Raw genomic sequence first — 23965 nt, 5'->3', positions numbered from 1 at the left:
AATATTAGTTCTATCTCACAACGTTAAAGAAAGTGGTGAATAATAGACTGGATCCGCCCCCTGATCAGAATCTGCACCAAATTTTAATTTAATTTTTAATTTTTCAATTTCTTCCCAGACGTAAACATCATCCCCTACCGAGTTTTATGTGGAAATCATCATTGTGCAAAGCGGCCTCCAGAGAATGGTTGGCATCTTTTCACAGTTTTCATTTCAGTTTTCAATCAGTGATTAAAATAGTTGGGGATTATTTTTTTGTTGATCAATGAATCATCCATTCATATATCATATTGTCTGCTTTACAAAATGATGGAGTTTGTTGTTGGGGCCATATGCAGCCTAATGACTTAACATACTACTGAGTGCTAATAAAGCAAACTCATACTAAATATGAAAATAAAATACTTTCTATCACAAGGTATTAGGTCTCTATCAAGAAAACTAGATGTGATATTAAGTTGGATTATTGCATCTGTTTTAAAGGTAATTTGTTATTTCTTTTATTTGAACATATTTAAACGCAGGCTTTAGTGCTCACATATTATTTATCATTCCTCCTCTTCTAACACTGAACACATTGCCCTTGAACACAAAGTTAATGTTAGAGTTTACACTGAAGAAGGTCACTGATCCCACTGCTGCAGCTGAAACCTGAGGAGTTTATGTTTTACCAACCTTACTCACTTAACGTGGCTTCAGGCTGCAGCAGCCAGAGTCATACGATCCGAGCACAGGCTGCCATTACACAGTGTTTAATAAATTATCACAACTGTCAGCGTGCACACGCTGCCACGGTCTGTGCTGTTGTCGTGAAGCGACAAACAGGCCCAGATGTGTTGAATTACAGCTCCACTCATGCAAAACACTCCAACACATGCACTCATTCATCTGCACCTCCTTTGCTGTTTTAATAAGCCGAGGTACCTGCTTCTCAACAGAAACCAGGTACGTCTCTGCTTAAAGTCTGATTACATTTGCTCCTGTTTTCTCTGAGTTCCCCTCAAATCTCCTTTGGTCTTTTTCTCAGTTCCGGTCCACCTTTTCAGCCTTTTCTCACTCTGTTCTTTATTAAAAGAAATAGCTCATCTGTTTTGCAAATACTTTTATTCCCTTTTTTTTAGATTGAAACAATAACTTTGAAGCCATCAGCATGGTTTATTGCCTAAAGACTGGAAACTTGCAAGCAGCTAATGTGGATCTTTAAAAAAAAAAACAAATCTGCCAAACCGCTAGAGCCTGATCAATTTATCAGTCAGCCAATTAAAATCAGCCGACATCAGCTTTTTACTGACATACAGGGGTCTGCATTTGTTTGCTGATATGCACCAATATAAAACCTTTTATTTCTACAGATATAATGCATTATTTATTTAGAATAAGTTTGTGGTTAATGGTAAAGATTACATTTCCTTATCATAAGGGTTTAACAATTGCCTCTGTATATATATATATCTTCTGATGTATTGTTATCATACATGTTTCACTCCCTAATCTGTATCGGTCCTGAAAATCTATATAGATCAGCTTGTAATTACTGCCGCTGGGAAAAGTCTGATTTAGATTAAGCATCTCTGTTTCAGTCGACCTGGCCAACATCAATAAAACTGAATTTGAGATAAAGAACAAAAGAAACACAACACAAGATGCAGCAAAATCTGAAATAAACAAAAATGCAATCGTTAAAGAATGAGTGGATTTTCACATCCGACCATACAAAAGATTTCATCACAGTAACAACGAAAACAGAAACTCACAACAATGCTCCAGAACATGAGCAGCCTGACGATAGAGCGCTGAGTTTCTGCAGCAGTGATGTGAATTCACATTTAATGATTTTACATCCAGGTGCAGAAGGTTCCAGGCAGAGGCAGCACTATTACACAGAAAAGGCTCTTTTATGTTCAGTCTGGATTTTGGGATCTGTTTATAGAAATTTTCACACTTTCCAAGTCTCGCTGTCTCACCCTGATGTGTTATTATAGAAATAAGTGAAGAGTTATCACTGTGCATAAAATACATATTTGTAGAAATATGATGTGAGTGTGTCGAGGTGTTAGGTGGAACGTGGAAATATTGTCTTTGTCTGTGCTTTTGAGCCAAGTTCTGGTTTCATTTATTGATCTTGTGGTTACAGTGTTTATTTGGAGTTTTTCTTCTTTGCTTTTCCTCGAATACTTGTTCGAGGTATCTCTTCACTCGTGTTACGCAGCACTGGGCCTCCTCCTCCTCCTCCTCCTGTGAATGTTGTTGACAGATGAGCAGTGTTTCCTCTGGACGACTCCTGACTCTCACCCCCTGACCAGGGTGAAGGCTGAAGTCAGGGTGGTGCCCTGCAAACCTCAGCCACAAGATTAGCCAGAGGATGTTCATAGCTGAGAACAAACACATACACACACACACGCCCATACAGTATCAACACAGGTCATGGATTTGTGTGGATGCAGTAATTACTCCTGCCGTGTGAAGGATGTTGATTTATGGCTGCAGGGACCAGCCGTCAGTTGTTTAGTCTGAGTGTGTAATGCTTCAGGAATGACCGGCCAGCCTTAACCTGCATGTGGTATTGAGGCAATACTCTCGGATGTGCAGTTCTTGCACGATCGAGAACGATTGAGCAGTGAGGATGGCGACAGCGACGCGTCACCTGGGCTCTCCCCGACGGAAACTCACATGTGGTGAAAGGTTCCTGCTTTTTCCACATATTCTGTTCCTCCTCAAAGCTCACAGGTCTTGGGTCGGTGTTTGCGTTTCACGTGGAAGCGTTATATGTGATCAAGACCTTGGCTTGTGTGTGCTTATGTGGGTGGCAATTTTGTGTGTGTCTGTGTGTGGACAAAACAAAGTCCCCCGCCCTCAGGCAGTAGTACCCAGACACCCACACTTTCTCTGGCCTCCCTCCTCCCTGGCAGTAAAAACACATCTGCCAGCTCCCGTACAAAAACACTGAGTGCCTCTCTTTCAGCAGCTGGATTCATTTTCCTTTCACCTGCTCTCTGCTCCATCTTTCAGCCTGTCAGTCCCTGTCCAGGAAGAGACAGTTTTTACGTCTTTCATCTCAAGCTTCTTTCATGTTTACTTGCATAAGCCTAACTGAGGCTTTGAGCCGCCCACTCTGAAGCACTCAAACAGTGTTTCAGAACTGACGTGTGATCGTCTGAGTGAATAGTGAAAGGTAAAGGTAAATCCAGATATTACACAATTTTAATGATCAGTCTTATCTGTAATTATATCATTGTATATATACAAAGGTAAATGCGGAAATGTGGGAGACGCCAATGACAACAAATGGAGCGGGGAAAAAAATGCAGAGGTACCCAAACTTATTTGGAAGAAGAAAATGAAGGTAAGAGGTAAAAAGATTTCCCGAACCATCCACTGTAAACACCCATCAGACACCGACCTCTTGACTCAACTTCTCCTGTGCAGTGAGGGCGTATTACCAACTGTCACTTTGACCTCTGAAGTGTTTTAGGTAATCTGGCTCAACTTGTTTACATCCTGTCTGATTGTCCGACCTCTCGTGTGACCACTTCCCTCGTGTTACTTCATTGATGCAATCGCAGTGTTCCCGGCTCACAGTCATTACATCACTGAGCACATTGTTATCTTTACTGACTGATTTCCATGTGGAGTGTAAATGATTGACACAACCTTGAAAACAAGACGCACACAGGTGATGACTGTTGCTGTTTTACCTAATCGACTAAAAATGAATCAGGAAGTCAGTGTGTTATTTCTCTTTATTTACGTACCATAAATCAATATAAGTGTATCTGTCCGTAGTGTCAGCGGGATAGTTTGGATACTAATACTATGCATGGGATATTTTAGCTTGATTTCTGGAAAGTGTGAGGAGGTGTCGTCCATCTTTATATAAAGTCTACGGTTGATCCACAGGTTAATAAGAAAAGTTTTAAATCGTATTTTCTTATGTTGCTAAGTGGTTGAGCGGTAGTGACTGTTACACACAGTACATTCCTGTGGTTTAGATGTTTTTATTTCATCCTTTTCTCTCTGACTTTGGCTCATTCAATATCTACCTCTCTCCCTTTTGTATCTTCTGTCGCTCCACGCCTCCACCTGTCCCTCCGCTCCCTCTCTCCTCTGCAGTTATGAGGAGACCCCCTGACCCTGAGCTCACAGTAAATGGGGGGTAAAACTAGAGTATTCCAGCCTTTACAATAACACACAAATTCTCCTGCAGAACCATGAAACACCAGTGAAAAGGTTTTTCTCGCTCCTGTTTTTACTCTCACTTCACCTCCCCTCCTTCGGCTTTCATTCAGCCCATTAGCCTCCCTCTGTTTTTACACACCCTAAACTCTTTTGGGAGGAGAACCCACTCGCCCTGTAGCTCTCGTACAATCGCCGACGCATGAATGAACGCACTTGACATTTTCTTGCATTCTTCCTTTTCTTTTTACATCCCTTTTTTATCTTGTCAGCAGGCGCCTTCTCTCGTTCTTTTCTTTTTTACTGAAGCATCCCATTGCTGCACACTCACCATCCTTGTACATGTGTCTGCGGTTGGTGTCCACTCATTGTTTATGGTCTCACACACACAGGCACTGATACACAGAAACTGTCCAGTTTATAATGGGACCCAACATGTTTATGTCCAGCAGAAATATTTACAACCATTACCAACCGCATTTCTCACAAACATCCGAGCAGACCGACAGGGTCACGTGAGTATATGCTGACCCTCAAGCGTCTGCACACACTCACATGTTCAGGGGATACAGCTCCAACCAACTCTCATATAAGAGGCTTAAAACAACTTAAAACAACCGCCACAAATATAAGACAAAATTGAGTCTGTAGTTTCAGTAGCGTGAAACTGTGGTGGAGCGCAGCACATAAAGTTTGACAAGCTGGTTTCACACCTCACTAGAACAGAAACAACAGATGATTCTTATGTGAGTTCCTGGTGATGTGACAGCCACATGCATTCCTTCTCACAGTGTGAAATTCTGCGAGGCCAGTGTCGATGAGTGCATGCTTTTACGTTTCATCCATGAGAGTCTTTTAGTTACACTTTGTCACAAGAGGTGGATTCACATGGGAACTGTCTCTGTGCGTCGGGTGTGAGTGCATGTGTGTGTGTGTGTGTGCGTGTGTAAATTCGACGCTCCCTCGCTTTTGTCTCCCTAGATGAGAAGCTTTCCAGCTGTTTGTGACAGCTGTGTGAGCGGAGAGAGGTTAAAAAAAAAAAAGTACAAGAGAAACCAATCAAAGAAAGAGCGGAGGGAAAAGAAGAGAAGATTGTGGAGCTGACAGAGATCAAGAGTTGCAGGGAAATCCGAGAGCTCTGTGTGCGGTATGCAAGAGTGTGTGTGTCTGTGTGTGTGTTTGAACCCTGCTGTATATCAGAGGGATGTAAACTCAGTGTGTTTTTGACCAGGCAGGATGGTTGTGGTTTCCCAAAGCAACAATAACTGATGTGTGTGTGTGTGTGTGTGTGTGTGTGTGTGTGTGTGTGTGTGTGTGTGTGTGTGTGTGTGTGTGTGTCTCCAAGGACTATGGTAAACCTCGCTGAGTTATGGTCAGTACAGTATGAACCAGCAGGGTCGTGTCTGTGATGATCTTTCAGCTGTTTAAGTGCAGGTATGCTAAAACTATTTCCACTCTACGGCTCTGCTTGAATGAGTGCAAGTTGGACATGTGCTCATACACACACACACACACACACACACACACACACACACACACACACACACACACACACATACATGTGCTCACACAGTCACTAGCATTCTGTGGTCATGCACTGAAAGTCACGGTGGATTTATGTGAGCTGCCTCTTCCAAAAAGTCTATTATTTCCATATGCTCCTAATACACTCGCAGACTGCCAAAAGCAGCATGGAGACAGTGTGTGTGCGTGCATGTGTGTAAGTGTGTGTGTGTGTGTTTGTGTATGGGGTATGGAATGGTTGCACTTCTATGATCTCAATTTAATTCTCCTGTTCTTTATTAGCTGTTTTCCTCACTTTTACTTGCAGCAGTTCACTCCACCCTCACGACTCCGGGGACGGGAGAGAAACAGGTTTACTAGCTGAGTGATTTCATATCATGTGGATGTGAGGCACTGAATTCTTTTAAACGTTTCTGTCTGTCCGTCTCTCTGTTTCTGTCCTCCAGGTGTGTGCAGGTGGGGCGCTGGACTCCAGGGCGGCGCAGTGTGCAGCGTTTAACACCCAGGAGTTCATGGGTCGACTCTATGACTGGGAACCTTTCACTGAGGGTAAGGCCTGCTGTGGTAACACACGCACGCATGCACACACACAGTAGTTTGGGGTTGAGCTGCACAATGCGAGACGAGAGAAGACAGGATGAAAGGCGAGAGGAGAGTCAGTAAAACGAGTTTTTAAGTGTTGTTCTGGCATCAGTATGTGTTTGCAGGCCTCCCTGTAGCATGCCCAACCCACCACAATCCCCTCCTCTCATTGGAGCAGGCCGACATCTACATGAAGCGTGGTGAGAGTCGAGGGGGAAAAAGAGAATGACTGGAACTCACCCTGCTTTTATTCTCTACACAAGACACTCTCCCTCCTCTCTTTTTTCCTCTCATTTGCTCAACATTCTCCCTTTCCTCTCCCGTCGAGCCTCTCTTCCTCCCTGCTCTGACTAAGCACTCAGATTCCTACTGAGTGAGATAAAGAGCGCAAGACGGAGAGGGAGGTGAGAGGTGATGGGATGCAAGTGTTTCGTCACATGACCACTGGGAGCGAAGCGAAACAGCATAGTCTGTGTGTGTTGGTGTCATTGTTTCTGTGTGTGTGTGTTGCGTGTTTGTTTACTTTCTTGTGCAAGTGAACAAAAGTTCAGCAGAGAGGAGATTGTGTCTTTGTTTTCCACGGCCGCAGGGAAAGAAAGAGGAAGAGAGACAAACAGATATTTGAGGAATTTGACAGAGAAGGAATAATGGATAGAGAGAATATGACAAACTTGGGGGTGGGAGAGGTAAAGAGAGGAGGGGAACACAGCTGTGGGATGATATCAACATGTACTCGTCATTACACTTAGAAATTTGTGTAAGGGCCTCTGTGTATTTACAGTGCGACTTTATTGGCGAGGGCGTTGGCACCGCGGCCGAACGGCTTAATGGAGCCAAGATAATATGCGGAAAAATGTTTGCATACGTATGTTTGTGTATCTGTCTGTGGTCACTGTAACAGCTGGCTCAAGTTACTCAACACGCTCTGTGTGAGAGTGCAGAGCCAGACGCACTAGATCAGCAACACAATTCGTCCACGTTCATCTGTTTGATTTCATTCCTTCTTAAGACAATACGTGTATAACACACAATTACACACACACACACACTATTCAAACATACATAATACACCCAATTAAAAACAGAGATTCACACAAGCAATATTTCCATGACAGGTAAGAACACTAAAAGTTAAAGCTGCACTCCTCTGTGTTTTTACATAAACAGAGGTCGCTCATAATGACGAACCTGCAGAGAATAATTACCCAGCTCTGCAGTTCCAACTTTAGGCTCATTGTTTAGCTTTATCCAGCACCTCTGCGTTAGTGTAATGGCTCAACGCTCCCATCAGCCTCGTCTCCAGCCGCAGCAGGCAGAGGTTTTCAGTGGAAACGCTCTGATGAAGCCACCGTACACACTAAACACTGCACACTGCCTGATCTGCAGCTATCCACAGATGACGTTAGCTGCTTTCAGACATGCACTGAAATCTCCTGACATTCTCCAGATAGGCTGTATGTGCAAAAGCAAATGCCCGAGCAAGGATCTGGTCTTTCTCTAGAGTTTCTCCTGCCAGCCCCCTAATAAAAACTACATAGTGTCTGAATGAGCCAATGTGGGAAAACAAGTGGACGTCCTCTGCAGTTATGAACATCTCCAAACAAATACAACAGTGTTTTGTGCCAGTTAGATAAATGAAGTGGAAACTTTGGAAATGTGTTACACTCATTCATTGCCAGTATTTTCCTGTATCATACTTAAATTTGCCCAAAGTTTAATAGTAATGTAAAAACACCCAGGAGTATAACTTTATAGTTTCCTCCAGCTACTCCAGTTTCCTCATGAAAGGCCAAAGACGTTCAGGTAGGAGTGGGTAATATGAATAAAATAATAAAATATCCCATTATTATAAGATATATTCCATTTTCCGACAAAATAAATGGAGGAGCTTTTGTTTTTTGACAGCGGAGCCTGATGGCGAACATCTGTTTCTGTGTAATCCAGTGAATAAAGTTGCTGACAACATTGCCTTAAAATGGCCAATTCCCATTACTTGAAATATTAGAGGCAGGTGTTGTGCTGTTCAATTTCCTGTTTTGTCCAAGGGAACAAAAGATTTCAGACTTAGAGGATCTTTTTTTTTTTTAAAGTTATTGCCAGAGCAGACCGAGGGCAGTTTTGAGGATGGAGGCCGATCTACATGATGCATGTCGTCCGTCAGTATCGGTAGCTCTCAGCTGGAGTCAGACTGTCTGCATAAACACACAGGGGCTTTCCTTATGTCCACCACCCCTGTTCCAGTGTGTTATCGAGGGGGGAAAGAGTAAGATTGCTGTGCTTATCCTGAATAGAGACGCTCTTAAATTTTCTCCCTCTGCATGCGTGTCCTTGCACTCTTGTCCGGCCCAAGCTTATTTAAAACCGGTCGTGTCCTTGAGCTTTGCTGGGACGGGGACGGGGACGGGGCCGGACAGAGGAGAAAGACCAGAGGAAGAAAAGCAGACAGGCAACCTCTGATAGGGACGTAAATCAAATCAATCATGGTACGTGCATTAGAAAGACACAGCTCAGTTATTTTACTGTGAAGTATTCGCAGATGACGTCAGCTGGGCCAGACACACTCGGTCTGTGCTGGAGATGATCCTTTTCCACTCTGCTAAGTAAACTGTATCGCTCTGTTTACTTCAGTCCGGTCCCATTGGCCGCAGCCCAGACCTTCATATCTAGTTTCCCATCAACACACTGCAGGCTGTGAGGTGTGTGTGTGTGTGTGTGTGTGTGTGTGTGTGTGTGTGTGTGTGTGTGTGTGTGTGTGTGTGTGTGTGTGTGTGTGTGTGTGTGTGTGTGTGTGTGTGTGTGTGTGTGTGTGTGTGTGTGTGTGTGTGTGTGTGTGTGTTTCAACATTGAATAGTGTATTAGTCATCTCTCTCCAGCTGCACTCATCTGTTTAGGACACTGTTGCGTATATTCCCCGTGAGTATTTATGTTGAGCTCTTGCTACTCTCGTGTATGATTCCTGTGCCTTCGAGGTGACAACACTGTTATGTATGACTTGCTAAGTACTGAAGCCTATAGTTTAGAACTGGAAGCTCAAACTGTAAAGCTGCCACTGCTCTTATAAACCACAAAAGTGATGGTTCTGACTAATTCCCCCCACAGGCTCCGCTCTGAAAGCAGAACCACTGTAGTTTTGAAAATCGCTGCACGTGCAGGTGTTGTTTTACTTCAATATTCTTTTTTTTTTCAGACCTCATCCCCTCTCCACACCCCCCAATCCTCCCCTCTTCCTGTCCCACTGCCTCTCTCTTTCTCTGTCCCTGCTGGAGTTTGTTTAGACGGAGAGATAGTGGGGAAGTATATTTAGACAACATATATTCCACTGTCTGAACACTAAGCTCAGAGAGGGAGAGGGAGACAGCGGCAGAGAAAAAGAGAGGCCAGAGATGGAGGTGAAAAAAGAGGAGGAGAGAAGTGGAGCGAAGCAGTAGCGAGAGACAAATGTGAGATAAGGACCAAAAATAGTGAGAGGAGATTAAGGGTGATTAAGAGTGGGAGAGCACTCAAGCATGACATCAGGACAGGAAATGAAGAAGAGGAGATGGCGCATGAAGGAGGTGAAGAGTAAAAATATAGAAAGAGAGAGAGAGAGAGGCAAAGAGTGAATGGGTGGCAACACGTCTCCCACTTTTAGCTCCCCCGCTCTTTTCTGTCTCTTATGTTCTGTATATTTGTCTCTGCAGTTATTAGACAGTAGCAAAATAATGGTTGTGGCAGCGCTGCCAATTATAGTTTGGCTCATTTGGACAGCGCTCAAGATTCTCAATGATTTCATGATTCGTCATACATAATTAATTAGATGTACCTGGGTTATTAGAAATCACTCAAATTAACCGGTAAAATCAAAGAAAAATAGAACATGTACAGAGGTATTGATGTATTTTTGCTTCTGTTAAAATATCACCAGAATAAAGCAGATTGCTGCTGAAGGTCACGGTCAACTTGAGCTATGACAAAAGTGTTTGAATATATTTAATATATTTTCGAAATACTCACCGATGGCTTTGTCTTTATTAAAGTTTTGGTCCACAATTTCTTTTTCTGTCACATAGAGGATTGAAGAGACACCACTTTCTCTAATTGGCACAAGAACATTGCCCCACACAGTATGCTGACGATATACTGTTTGTTGATGAAGCTATTTCTTTTCGAATGATTTACATCCATTCTCATTATATTATAGAAACATTCTCTAACCTCTGATTTATCACAGTAAACGTGTCACTGCTCCCTAAACTCTTGCTAAATGATTTAAGGATCGTGGAGCTGATGTATACCCGCAGAGGAAGCACTTCTACATTTCCAAATTATATTTACAAACAAGACCTGAAGAGGGCAGTCTGTGCTGCGGTGTGTGGTCCATGTTTCTAAGAATGTTACTGTGATTAGCCATCGGAAATAACGTGTTTTTGACTTTTTGAAGTATACTTTTTTTTCAACTTTAATATTTATAAGCAAATTGTTGTACCTTTATACACATGACCTTCATTTCTCCAGAGTCTAAGAGTGGAAACAACTTCCTCACTGCTTCCACCCACTTAGTGAAATTAAATACAAAGTCTGTAATGTCTTCACATATTAGGTCAAGCAAACCATGGCTTGAAGACATGAGACTGCACACGGTGTCTTGGTCTGAACTTAAATGTTTTAAACAGAGAATCTCAGCCTCCATGCAGATATATGTATTGTAGATAGCAGATGTTCTGTCATCGTGGTAATAGTCGTTTCTCTCTGCTCTCCCGCTGGAATACTTCATTTGCACCTTCTGTCTGGGCGGTGTCCTGCTGGAATAAAAACCAACAAAAAAATGTAATGGCATCTTAACAGTCCATTTTTACTAATCCCTTGTCTGGAGGTTTTCAGTGTTTTATCGTCTATGTTGACGTGTGTACTACTTGTATCACACCTGTCAAAGCGTTTTTGTATTTTAAGTAATTCAATTCATTTATTCTGTGAGAGCATATAGAATTCCTTTGTGTTCACTACATACTGCAGTGGTTTTAAATTCTCCCTTGGAGGTGGAAGCCAGGGTCTGGTATTTGACCTTTTGTCTTTGTTCTTAACTATCTCTGAGGAACCTCTTGACTTTGAAGGTGGTACAGGAGCTTCGGGTTATTATCGTTTGATGTCTTACTGAGCTACGAGAGCAAGTTTTTCCATTGTGTAAAAATTGTTAGTGTTATTATGGAGATCTTGTGGCGTGTGGACGTAATATCAGAACCACAGTTTGATTACTTTAAAATGTCCAATTGTTTCATTAAGACTTTTGGAAGGAAACATTTTGTTCAGTGACAGAATAATAAAACTGTGGAATGTTTTCTGACCGCTCTTGGCAAAATGTCCTCCTGCCCGTTTTTATATAGAATTTAATAGAGCATACATTTCTGTCTATGTAGAAATGTGCAGCAGAGAAATATGACACCACAGTGGGAAGGCACAATTTCAGAAGCACAGATTGTCATTTTAACCCTTGAACTACCAATTACAGAAACCCCTCCTTCCCTTCTGCAACCTAATCTCTGACCCTTTACTCATGCTATGAGCTCATGTCTGTACACACACACACACACACACACACACACAGACACACACACACACACACACCAGCTATGCCTTTAGGTTTTTAACCCCTGTTGCACCCCCTGTCTCAAATGATGAACAGCCAAGCCCCTCACTGTCCCTTTCTTTCTAAATCACCTTTGTTCGTCTCTTTCTGCCCTTCCAAAAACAATAGTTTGACAAATCTGCTTATTCTTTCTTTTCTTTGTAAGTGAGACCGAAACATTTATATGCATCCACATGAAATCTAGTTTTGAGTTATGTTAATGGGATTTATGGTTTTGGAAGGTTCCCTGTGAGCTTTCAGTGAGGCCTGAGGATGCCTCTGACTACATGTTGCCACTTGGTTCCTGTGATTGAAGTTTATTGTCGGTGAAAAGTTAAAAAGACTGAACCCTGAAACCGATGGTCTGCTGCAGACTGAGTAAGACACAGTCTGAACTTTTTGAGGAAAGGGATGGCCTGACCTTTTCTAAACCAACGCCTCCGAAACTCACCAAGTTAAAATCATTGTTTTTGTTCCAGCTCTTTTCATTTCACATCAAATTTCTCAAAAATGTGAACTATTCCTTTAAACCTGCTTCTTGTGTTTCAACATGTAGTCCCACAGTTCTTATTGTCTCCACATTTTTTGCATTTGCCTCACCCCCATTCCCCTGTGAGATCTTCTATATTCTCCACTCTATATTCTATTTGTCGGCTTATTCTCCAAGTGCTGAAGGACTTTTCATTTCCTCTTTTACCTTGAAGCACTCTTCTTCTTCTTCTTCTTCACCTCTTTCTCTGATTCTTCCCTTCTGTGCCCCGTTTCCACGTACATGCCTCCCCACAGTGCACACCCGTTAGGTTCCTCTCATAAATCTCAACCTTACGTTTTACTTTACTTCTGGATATGCATCTCCTGGGAAAGTGCTGCAGTGAGTGCACTTGTGCAGGCGAGCGAACGAGCAGCAGGGGAAATAGCTAATCACTCTCTCACTGTATGACAGTCATGTGTTATATGGTCTGGCCTCGGTCTCCTGGCCACATGGAAAGATGTTCATCTCCCTGCTGTGCCTTGAGTCACCAAACATGTATGTTGTGCATGAACCCTGCTCCGCTCTGTCTCTGTGTTGCAGTTGGTGCGGACAAGCAGTGTGAGCTGACCTGTAGACCTGCCAGCTATCGTTTCTATGTTCGTCAGGCGGAGCGTGTCAGAGACGGGACTCCCTGCTTCAACGTCAGCTCAAATGACGTGTGTGTAGAAGGACAGTGTCTGGTGAGTGGATTTTAAACGTGCACGTGTCAGGTTTCTGAGTCCATCCTGTCTAGTCGAAGTTGACAATTTCCAGGACCTGGCTCTGATAGTCTCACGTCTGGAGGCTGATTTAAGCCTGGCATTCAGATTCAGGGTGTCTCCAATCTTTCTTTTTTTATTACACTTCTCTGGGCCTCTTTCCTTTGTATCTTTCCCAATTTCGCTCACTCACTGATTTCACCCTCATTCCCCCCTCATGGATGGAATTTGGCGAGCTGCAGTCACCCATTCGCACAAACAATAGTGAAATAAACACTGGCAGTGGACGTGAAATGTCAACAAGATCGGAGTAACTGTTCCCCGCTCCTCCTCCCACATGTCTCCCTTGTTCCCCTATACCTTACTTCCCCCCCCATTGTCCTTCCTGTCACTCACTTTCACCTCCTTCTCCTGCCAGACGGAGGGCTGCGACGGCGTCCTGGGCTCCGGCTCCGTGACTGACAAGTGCGGAGTGTGCGGCGGGCAGGACACCTCCTGTCGGAAGGTGACGGGAAGCTTCCAAAATGTCACGGTTCCCCTAGGTTACCACAAGATTCTGGACATCCCACCAGGAGCTACATTCATTGACATCACGGAGAGGCGGGCAAGTCCTAACTACCTGGGTGAGAGACATAAAATCATGCACACACACACACACACACACACACACACACACACACACACAGTTTAAGATTACTTGAATAATAAAGCTCCAGTAAAAGTGGGATGTTGGCAGGGAAATTACAGATTCGGGAATGAGTTTTGGCCCATGGGTTTGTGTGTGCTGGCCTGCGCTGAGACTGTAAATTATGTGGCCTTGCGGACTCGGGGCAGATGATGGTTAGAGCCCAGAAGGAGCGAGTGAAGTGTGTGTGAGCGTCTTGCCAGCACTCTGTCTGGTAATGATACAACTCTCCCAGTCTCGTGGGTGTTTCCTAAGAATCTTTCTAAACTGTGATCTTCTTCTCCTGTCTGACCTTCCAACCCTGTCAAATTCCTTCAGCCATGAGAAGTGGCACCGGGGCCTCAGTGGTGAATGGGCGTTGGGCTGTGGACCCTCCAGGGGAGTACCAGGCAGGGGGGACCACCTTCACCTACACCCGACCTAGAGCCCAGGCGGAGGGGGAGGAACAGAAGGGAGAGTCCCTCAAGGCCCCAGGCCCCACCACCACACAGCTACAGCTATATGTAAGTAGTGGAACACAGGAAGGCTTTTATTTTAACCCTGTAAGTAAACATGACAAAATGAAGTTAATGATAAGAATCACACACACATGTACTGTATATACAGTCTATTTCACGTCTATATAACGTTATTGTGAGCCAGAGGCAACGCTCTCCTGTGTTGAGAAGATCCCCCTGATAGCAGCATTATTTTAACATTATGGCTGGATAAACACAGCTACACTATAGCTTAACCTGAGCCACATCAGACTATCCATGGCTTAATAATGACAACGCTGCCCTCAGGCTAAGATCTTATTGAAGAACAGAAGTCATGTGTAGCTTTACATCCAGGAGGGGGGTACAAATAACAAGACTCCACCGAGAACAGAGTTAGATCTCCTCTGGAATCACCTGCATTTTTAAGACTTAGTGGGATGTAGGTTGAAGACGTAAAGAGTCTGTGGAGAGTCTGTGACCACACCAGTGGCACTGTGAGGATGAAATGCTCATATGCTGGAAAAGACATACTGTAATTGGATGGATTAAATTAGAAAGACAAGTCTGCTGGTTGCGCATCCACTGCAACTGCTGAGAAAATAAATGTTTGGAGGCATCACAGGAGCTTTGGGACTAAAGACACTGACTATGAACTGCAAGGTTCAAGTCTGGCCGGAAGCCTTTGCTGCATAGCTGCTCTCAGACATGCACAAAACTCTGGATATTCTCCTGGAGAATTCACCACGAGCGTGGACGTGTTCATGACCTTTCTAACACATGAGTAACTCATGACAGATGCAAAACCGAAAAGAAAACCAAGAAGAATACAAATATCTCAGAGGTGCCGTATACGTAGAAGATGTCTACTTGGAATGACTATTAGATCTGAGAGCTTTTGGTGATACCAGCCGACACCAGTGTAGATGGGATGTAAACAAAAACTTGTGATCGCCACAGCAGAATTTATACCTTATGTCCCGCCTCCTGCATGTGCTACCCAGGGGTCACCCCTCAACCCAAAGTTTTCTGTTGTTAACGCGTCTGGACAAGCTCCTGCTGGGTTCTTCATATGTGAAAGGGAAACTGTGTGTTCTGCCCTGATCCTATTGTGCCGACATTATCTGGAGTTCATGTGTGAAAACGGCTTATTTCTCTCTCTTCCTCTTTATCTCAAATACCTATAGAGGCTTAAAACAGCCTCCCCCCAAAAAACAAAGCTGAAATCAAAAGCCTTTATCCTCTGCGCAGAAGCTGCTTCAGAACATCTCATCGCTGGTAAAACACAGCAGACTCCTGTTAATTGAGTATAGATGACCTTTACTGTGTTAAGCGTTATAGTTGGGGATTTATTACAGGAGGAGGAACACAGTGACAAGCATAAACCCTGCTGAGGTAACCCCATCATGTCACTGACCCCTCTGTAGCTCATGCTGACCTCTGCCCTCCCTGTGGAGAACAGGGGAGTAGTACATTTCTCTTTGGGGATCAGTAAAATAGTTTTATGCTTTTTTTTTTCTTGTTCCTGGCCACGTTTCACCTCTGTGCCTTCTCCACAGATCATTTTCCACAAAGAGAACCCGGGCATCGACTACGAGTTTTACATCCCCGTGGAGAAGAAGGAGGGAGGGAGGGAGAGGCTGACGGAGAGAGGGAGGGAGCGGGAGACGGCCAGAGAGAGGCCCAGGGAGCGGGAGCCAGCGAGGGCGCCCCTTCGCAGTACGTCCATCTTCTCATAAGCAAACGATGACTGTTTTCTCCATGTTCCATCCAGTAGTAGGACACACATACAGCTTTATGTTGGTGGTGGTGGAATTTACACGCACACAAAAATTAAATCAAGGCTCTCCAGATTCTTTCCAAATTAGTTGGGGAAACAGCAACTCATATCCTCGGATAATGATTGACGTGTTTATGGATGGGTGTGGTTGTGGGCCGAGTTGGTGGGATTATTAGAGAAATGTGTTTGTGTGTTTGCATGTGACCTAGATGGGAGGCTATCTGGTGCACATGTCGGTCGTCATGAGACCCTGACCTCATCATGACATCATTAGCGTGTGACTCACTGCCTTCCTCCTGTGCTCAATAGTTCATCACTTGTGTTTTGCCCCTTTCCTCACACTTTATCGCTCTTTCCCCTCCTCCCCATGTCTCTACCACCTCTCTTTCTAATGTGTCTTTATGTCCCTCTGTGTTTTTCTCTTCTCTCCCAGGTCCCCTCACCGTGTCAGTAGAAGACCCTCTTCCTGCCCCTCACCCTGTTTCGATCCCCTCTTTCCCCTCTTCCTCTTCCTCTTCCGCTTTTTCTTCCCCATCCTCAGAACGCTGGACACATGACAGGTTGCGGCCTCGAGGATCCGCACCCAATAGAAACGCTCGGATCCCCCCTCGCACTGACCTGCCGCCGGACACTCAGCCACCATTTGTCTGGAAAAGAGGTGGACTCACAGAGTGTTCCGCTTCCTGTGGCAAAGGTCAGACATCCTCAGATATGTCATTTTGAAATGTATTGCCCCATTTGCAAAATGTTACTTTGAATGATGTGATGTCTCCTTCTTGTGGCTGATGGATGCAATTACAGGCACATTGAATTTAAATTCTCCGGTCATCTGTCCATCCCTCTGTTTCTATAGGTTCTCAGTATCGAGCGATTATGTGTATAAATCGTCACACAGAGGAGGAAATTCCAGAGAGGAAGTGTGACTCTGCAGCCAAACCTGTTCCTGAGGAGGAGCCTTGTAACACACACCCCTGCCCACCATTGTGAGCTTATTCACAGTTAACCTTGAGGACATGCAAACTTTATAAATATTGTGTTTATTTACGCAACTTTCCGGAATAAGTTATCTGCACACAGAAGCTCATGCATGTCTTCTGTTAGATAAATTAATTCCTGGAGAGCAACAAACAATATGATTTCTATGATGAACAGTTTGACAATAGATGATTCTTTTCATTGGTTTTAAGAAAATTATGCTCATGTAGATTATTTTTTGCTCTGTGGGTTTTTTTTAAAAGTTAAAGGCTTAGGTCAAGTATATACAAGTAATATTTCTAATCTGTAAATTTACTGAAAGGCATACAGTCGCTATCTGTGGTGTCAAAATATAAATGAATGCGGAAAAACAGAGAATTTTATATACATTGAGAAAATATTTGACCTTGTATGATTTTGCTTAAATTCCTCTCATCTCCTTCCGGTCTGTGTTAAAGCTGGGAGGCCAGCGCCTGGTCCGAGTGCAGCGTTTCCTGTGGACCCGGTCTGCAGCAGAGGCAGCTCCAGTGCAGGCAGAGCTTTGGGAACCGCTCCACCATGGTCCACCCGCAGCGCTGCGCCAGCCTCACGCCACCAGACTCCACGCAGGCCTGCGAGCTCAGCCTCTGCTCCCACTGGGAGGTCAGCTCGGACTGGACCACAGTAAGTCCACAACGCCAGTGCATGACTGGGAACACAGGCAGAGAGAGTCTGGTTTAATTAAGCATGAGTGGTTGTTGTTGTCGGCGGAGTTCCTTTAAATTCTGGCACGGTGCTTTGTTTATGGAGGTGTCTCTAGCCTGAATTTTTTAAATGCCTTCATTAGGTCAGAATGTACGAGAAAACCTGGTTAATGGGTAAGGTTTCAGCTATTTCTTTTACATTTTTGAAATAATTTAATTATCACAAAAATTTTAAATTCGATTGTTTGTTTTTATTCATAATTTGACTTCTATTTAAATTGTGTACTCTGATTCTCATTTCTGTTTATATCTTGCATGTATAATATTATTTAAACATATTTTATGTTGTATATGTAGTATCTGTGTGCTTTAAGTATTTATGTGCTTATCTTCTGTTTCTGTTTTTACTGCTGCCCAACCAATTTCCCTTTGGTTACAAATAAAGTGAGTAATTTATTGATAATCGACCTTCAACCTTCTTTGACTAGAATTTGATTTCCCCTACATTACAAACGAGGTAATGGGAATTTCAAAGAATGAGATCTCTGGAGTTTATGTGCTTCGTTTCATCTGTTTCCTCTCCTTCTTGTTTTTCTCCTCTCTGTCTATCGCAGTGCTCAGTGGACTGTGGAGTAGGGAGGAGGACAAGGGGCGTGCGCTGTGTCAGCGATCAAGGCAGCGTGGTGAACGACAAGGACTGCAACTCCAGACTCCGTCCACAGGGAAGTGAGGAGTGCAACATGGGGCCCTGTGTCACCAACTGGTACTTCACCGACTGGGCCAGCACTGTGAGTAACACACACAGACACACACAGAAACACAGGAATGAACACAGCACTTCACAGTATAATCCTCAACACGAACTTCCACTTTGTGTCGCTCAGTGTTCGGCGCAGTGTGGCCCCGGGGTGCAGAAGAGAGAGGTAGTGTGTCTGACTCGAGGAGGGGTCAGAGAGGGTAAAGGAGGAGGGGACTGTGTTGGGGACAAACCGGCAGAGATGAAGGCCTGTAATGGAGGCCCTTGTGTGCCAACAGCCATGTGGTACAGCAGCCCCTGGACACAGGTGAGATGGACAGAATAAAGAAGGAAATACTGAGACCTACTTCTTTTTTGTTTTGTTTATTTCCTATCTAGTTTCATGTCAAATTGTGTTTTTGGTTTAATTTACTTAAACTGTGGTGGTTACCGCTACTGTGTTGCTGGTGTAGATTATACGACTTGTTTTTGTTCTCTTTATTTCCAGTGCAATGTCCCATGTGGAAATGGAACTCAGCGACGTGACATCATTTGTGTTCAAAAGACGGGGAACGATTTTGCTGTCGCACCTGTCAGTGAGTGTGCTCATCTGGACAAACCTGCTGCGGTCCAGAAGTGTGAGATGGAAGAGTGTCAGCCACAGTGGTTCACGACAGAGTGGAGCGCGGTGAGAGACGAGGGGGATGTGGGAATCAAATTTTGAAAAATTGAAAACACAGGGCAAAACAAGCAAGTTGTCAGTTGTTGGTGTTTTATGTGCTGTTTCATTCGGTTTTATATCCATTTAAAAATTGTGTGATATGATCGAGAATCTTTTTTATCATCAATATAAGCTCTAGTTTGTCTCTCTAGCCTTATTAATTGACCATATTATTGTTAATATTTGACCATGACCTTTAATCAATCACCTCCAAAAGTTAATAATCTGGAGATACCATCCAAATTAACACACACACACACACAAACAATTCTCTACTTCTAGCTAAACTGGTTTACGGAGGAATAATGTTGCATTTATATGTCTAATAATATTAGTACCTCTCTCTGCCTTTGTTCTCAGTGCTCACGTTCATGTGGAAAAGGTTTACAGATGAGGGAGGTGCGGTGTCTTAAACCAGACAAAACACACAGCCCTGAATGTGACTCCGACACCAAACCTACACAGGAGCAAATATGCAACACAATCCCCTGCAGTCCCCAAGTCTCAGGTTGGTGTGTGAACGGTTCATGTGACTGTGTATTTACGTGTGTTTGGCTTTACCAGCATCTCACTCCTCCTCAATCACAGATGAAAACTGCCGGGACAGACGTCACAACTGCGTGATGGTGGTGCAAGCCCGGCTGTGCGTCTACTCCTACTACAAGACCGCCTGCTGCGCCTCGTGTACCCAGAGTGCTCAGCGTGCCAAGAGGCAATGACCTGCCAAGCACAGACAGGTGCGCAGGAAGTAGTCGAGGATTAGGTCAAGAGGGCCGATCACCCCTGAAATGACAAGTCTGTAGAAACGGACAGCCCAGAGTAGGCGTGTGATGGCTTCAGTTAACATTCAGCTTTTATTTTCTCCTGAGTCTCCAGGCCAAACACTGTGAAGCAGCCGGTTCCTCTTGCCATTACTCTGCATACAGTTTTACATCGTCTCTTAGAACCACTTATTCCACTGAGCTTGTTTCTGTTTACTTCGTGCATTCGCTTTAACAGCTTCATAACGTGTCACACTGGGCTGAGTGGTGTGTCTGATTTCCACCCTTGAAGGCTCATTTCTATGGCTGAGAGATGATAATGGAAGGTTCTCGCTGAGGACACAGCTGTGGTTTAACAACCATTTTAGTATTTGTCAAGATTCATCCTAATCTATAGGATCCTGAGACAGATTTAGACAGACATGCATACCACTAATTATCTTCTGAACAAATAATTACCATGTGTGCTAGATTAAAATGTGTACTGTAGTTCTATGTGTGCTGAGGATCTACTGGAATAGATCTACTGTGTTTCTGTTTGTTGTAGATGTCCCCCAACCAAGCTTGAAGGATTTCATTTACATATAGATTTTCTTTTTTTTTGTTTGTTTGCCAAAAATATTTCCTCAAGTGTCCTCTTATTGTTCATATCAGTATTTGGACAGATGAACCAAAGGAGTGGGGTGACCATGGCAGTAAGTGACCAAATAAAAAGAGTCAGAGCAGGAAGACAGAGGTGAGAGTCCTCCAGGACCGGGAGGATATTAGACAGGAATGTTAAACAAGCAGCACAGACTCTGACTTCAACGTGTTCACGTCAATATACATGTAGGTCTTTTTAAAGAGAGTTGTTGGAAGGGTGTGAAATTCCGCCGTTAAGGTGTGAAGGCTCATAGTTGCAGTTGTGTTTTTACTGGGCTAAAGACGATACTGCTCTCTAAATAAGATTTAAAGGAAAATATATTATCAAGTGATGAGACAAAGAGATTTTTGGTTGTTGGTTGGTTGTGGAATCCTCTTGTCAACAAATCACATGGAAAAAAATGGACTGTATATATTTGGTGCTTTTGTAGACTTATCGACCACAGCACTTCTATATGTTGTATCTTTTTCCAATTATACACCATTCACAGACATTCGCGGCTGTTTGGGGTTTGGTATCTTATTCAATGACACTTAAGAATGCAGATGTCTCAAACCACCGACATTCTGCTTTTATAGACGACCCACTCTGTCTCCTGAGCATCAGCCACCAAAAAAATTAAACAAAAAGTGTTCTAAAACCATTGGGTAATTTAGTCGTCAACAAATGTTATTCAACTCATTGTTAATTTGTTAGGGACTATTTTCTGCTGTGGAATAACACATATTACTTAGTATTTATCAGCCAGAACAGTGTATGTGGGATTTGAAAGTAAACTATATTATATCATAAAGAAGGAACTTGTTACTCAGAGAAACGCTGGGGTTCATCAATATTTTTCATTTTAATATGATATTTTACAACAGTAGAACTTAATAACACAGAGAAATAAGTGATTAGGGGCTTTTGGTTTCTCAACCAACTTGTGATTGTTTCAGTGCATTGTTATTTTTGGTCTTTTCATGGGATTTGTTGATAATGAGAGAGTGTTGTAAAATTATTCACTCCTCACTGAAAGAAAATTTTCATTTTAATTAATCACACCACCATGACTATTGGGCTGAGGTCTTAAAAAAACACTTCTTCATGTCCTCCCTGTTTCCTCACCTCATCGCAGTACATCCTTTCCATCATCACCTTGTTGGAGGGAGATGATAAATCTTTCCTGTGAGAATGAGTTGATGCCAGAATTAAGACAAACATAGACTGAGAATACAGCTTCTAAATAAGCTAAGATATGATCTAATGATAAAACCTTTATGCTTTGACCTGAAAGTTAAAATATTGCGTATTGAGGTGGCATCCTCTGTATATGTGTGTAAGTAATCTTTATACTTTGACTGTTTTACTTAGCTCTTTCTTTTTTCTTTCATTTTCCTTCACCTCCCACAAAGAAACATGTACTCGAGGAGTCTGTATATTTGTCAGATATGTTTTAATGTCTATAATTTCTTTTTGAATATAGTAGGCACTTATGTTTTATAACTAAGTAGAGTTATCAGAAGTGTTGTTTTAGATTGCATTTATTCTCATCTAACTGTCATATAACTATTGTTTTTGGCCCTTGATGTGTACACATAAATTGTGTGTGTGTGTGTGTGTGTGTGTGTGTGTGTGTGTGTGTGTGTGTGTGTGTGTGCTTGTGTATGTGTATGTGTCTGTGTGCTTGTGTACGTGTATGTGTCTGTGTGCTTGTGTATGTGTCTGTGCGTGTGAATGAATGGTTGTTGTTTTTTTTGTTCTTTTTGCGATTGTGGCTTTGAATGTGTCGTTCTTGTCTCTAATCCTTCGTAGTGAAAATTACATTTTATACAAAAAAAACGATAGTAATTTATCTATTATCTAAAGAACATGTAATTTATTTTCTTCTTCTAAGGGGCTGTAGCAATTTTTTTTGTCACCATCAGAGTTTATGAGATTGTTTTTATTGTTACCCGGTCATTTTTTATCATGCGAAAACAAAAAGCAGTGTGGAAAAATTATTAAATGAAAAACCTACATTTTAAATAAAACTGAAACAACGTGCAGCCAGCAGCTTTTTCAGTGTGTTCTTTTTGTCCATTGACTGAGGTTGATGTTGCCAGTTTCATCCAAATGATGGCGCCATTGAGTCTCATACTGGACCAGGCCCAGTTGTACACAGAAATGTATCTTCTACAGGATTAATGTCTGTTTTGGTGTCAAATTCGCATTGAGGCCAGTTGATTTATTTACTATGTTTTGTGTTATTTCATCTCTTATTACATATTATGTTGACATTGTCTGTTTCATAAAAGAAAGACACCCAAAACAATGCAGTAAATTAAGTCAGATCGTTTTACATTCAATAAATAGTATGGGGCCTGAAAGACATGAAACAAACAAAGCTATTGTTTAAATAATTACATTTCCTGTGAGGCCTTTTTATGTGCGGTGTGATGTTAAAATGCCCGATGTGAAAATTGTGTTACCACGTGAATTTTTTCAAGGAGATTATTTCAAATTTTGCCCGGTTGAGAAAGGTCAGTTATGTTTCGCTGTCGGAGTGAGAGGCTGGAGGAGAAGCAGTGTGATGAGTAAGGTCAACAGTAAAACAAAGTGAAAGCAGGGGAGAGGAGATTGAAAATGTAAAGGTCATAGCAGCCTTGTATAAACGCTGCTTAGAAGGCCTGGTTCATCACCTGGTTTACAAACACACTGGTCATGAGGCCAAGTCTCCCAGGTGAAATCCTTTACCTCTAGCATAGTATTTGGATTCTTCATACATAAGAGTTCAATTGAGTTTTAGTAAATTGTATTTCCTAAGACAGAAATGGCTACATTTTAATAAGTAAACTGATGTGTAGTAATACCAATGAAAGTAGGCTCATTCAAACATATCAACATATGAAGCAGCTTGTAAAATATCCATCATTCAACTGTAGAATGCAATCTCCACATTTTGGGGAAATAGCAGGACTTCAGGTCCAGCTGACAGATAAGAACTCAGGTGTTTCTAGAAAATGATCTCAATGCAGCTTTTGCTCAGAATATGAGCTTTTTGGCGAAAGGGGATTTTTATTAAAGCATTGACCATAAATCAGCAATAATTGCTTTAAAATTATCTATACTTTCAGCTGTGGAGTTTCAAAAAACTATATCTGTAATATGTCTTTCAAATAAGATTCAACCTTCAGTCTGATGGAATGAGTTTCATGGCTGCATTGCTTCTGAAAAAAAAAAAGCTGAGTAATACAGAGCTTCCCTGCGTTGTGTGTTCTTCATCGTGCCGGTGGCGTGATTCCCGCTTCCTGCACACCGTTCACATCTACAGGGCACAGCGGGCGTTGCGTGCCACGTCTGGGTTTGCAAGAAGCCCCTGGAGTGGTGATATGCATGCACATGTGTGTGTGCGCGCGTGTGCATGTGCGTGCGT

General features: G+C 42.9%; 1 protein-coding gene and 1 long non-coding RNA gene across 3 annotated transcripts in view; one reads left to right on the top strand and one right to left on the bottom strand.

Annotated features, from left to right (window-relative positions):
- Positions 1-22605, top strand: part of adamtsl4 (ADAMTS-like 4) — a 34459-nt gene extending 11854 nt beyond the window's left edge. For both annotated transcript variants that reach the window (XM_020092909.2, XM_020092908.2), the window contains exons 5-17: positions 6144-6246; positions 12954-13093; positions 13530-13734; positions 14115-14299; positions 15832-15991; positions 16486-16746; positions 16906-17035; positions 17486-17690; positions 18325-18498; positions 18595-18774; positions 18955-19134; positions 19528-19675; positions 19756-22605. In XM_020092909.2, coding sequence (XP_019948468.2) covers positions 6144-6246; positions 12954-13093; positions 13530-13734; positions 14115-14299; positions 15832-15991; positions 16486-16746; positions 16906-17035; positions 17486-17690; positions 18325-18498; positions 18595-18774; positions 18955-19134; positions 19528-19675; positions 19756-19886 — 2202 coding nt within the window. In that variant the 3' untranslated portion in view covers positions 19887-22605. The remainder of the gene's footprint in view (positions 1-6143; positions 6247-12953; positions 13094-13529; positions 13735-14114; positions 14300-15831; positions 15992-16485; positions 16747-16905; positions 17036-17485; positions 17691-18324; positions 18499-18594; positions 18775-18954; positions 19135-19527; positions 19676-19755) is intronic.
- On the bottom strand, positions 8979-13730 carry LOC138413551 (uncharacterized). Its single transcript, XR_011245916.1, has 2 exons — positions 13508-13730; positions 8979-11060 (listed from the first exon to the last, which is right to left on the bottom strand). It is a non-coding gene; the product is annotated as an uncharacterized lncRNA (long non-coding RNA).
- Positions 22606-23965: the final 1360 nt, after the last annotated feature.

Source organism: Paralichthys olivaceus, chromosome 13, assembly GCF_024713975.1.
Source record: "Paralichthys olivaceus isolate ysfri-2021 chromosome 13, ASM2471397v2, whole genome shotgun sequence".
In the NCBI taxonomy this organism is placed as follows: Eukaryota; Metazoa; Chordata; class Actinopteri; order Pleuronectiformes; family Paralichthyidae; genus Paralichthys; species Paralichthys olivaceus.
Note: the sequence above shows the minus strand (reverse complement) of the source record. Positions and strands in the feature narration are given on the sequence as shown.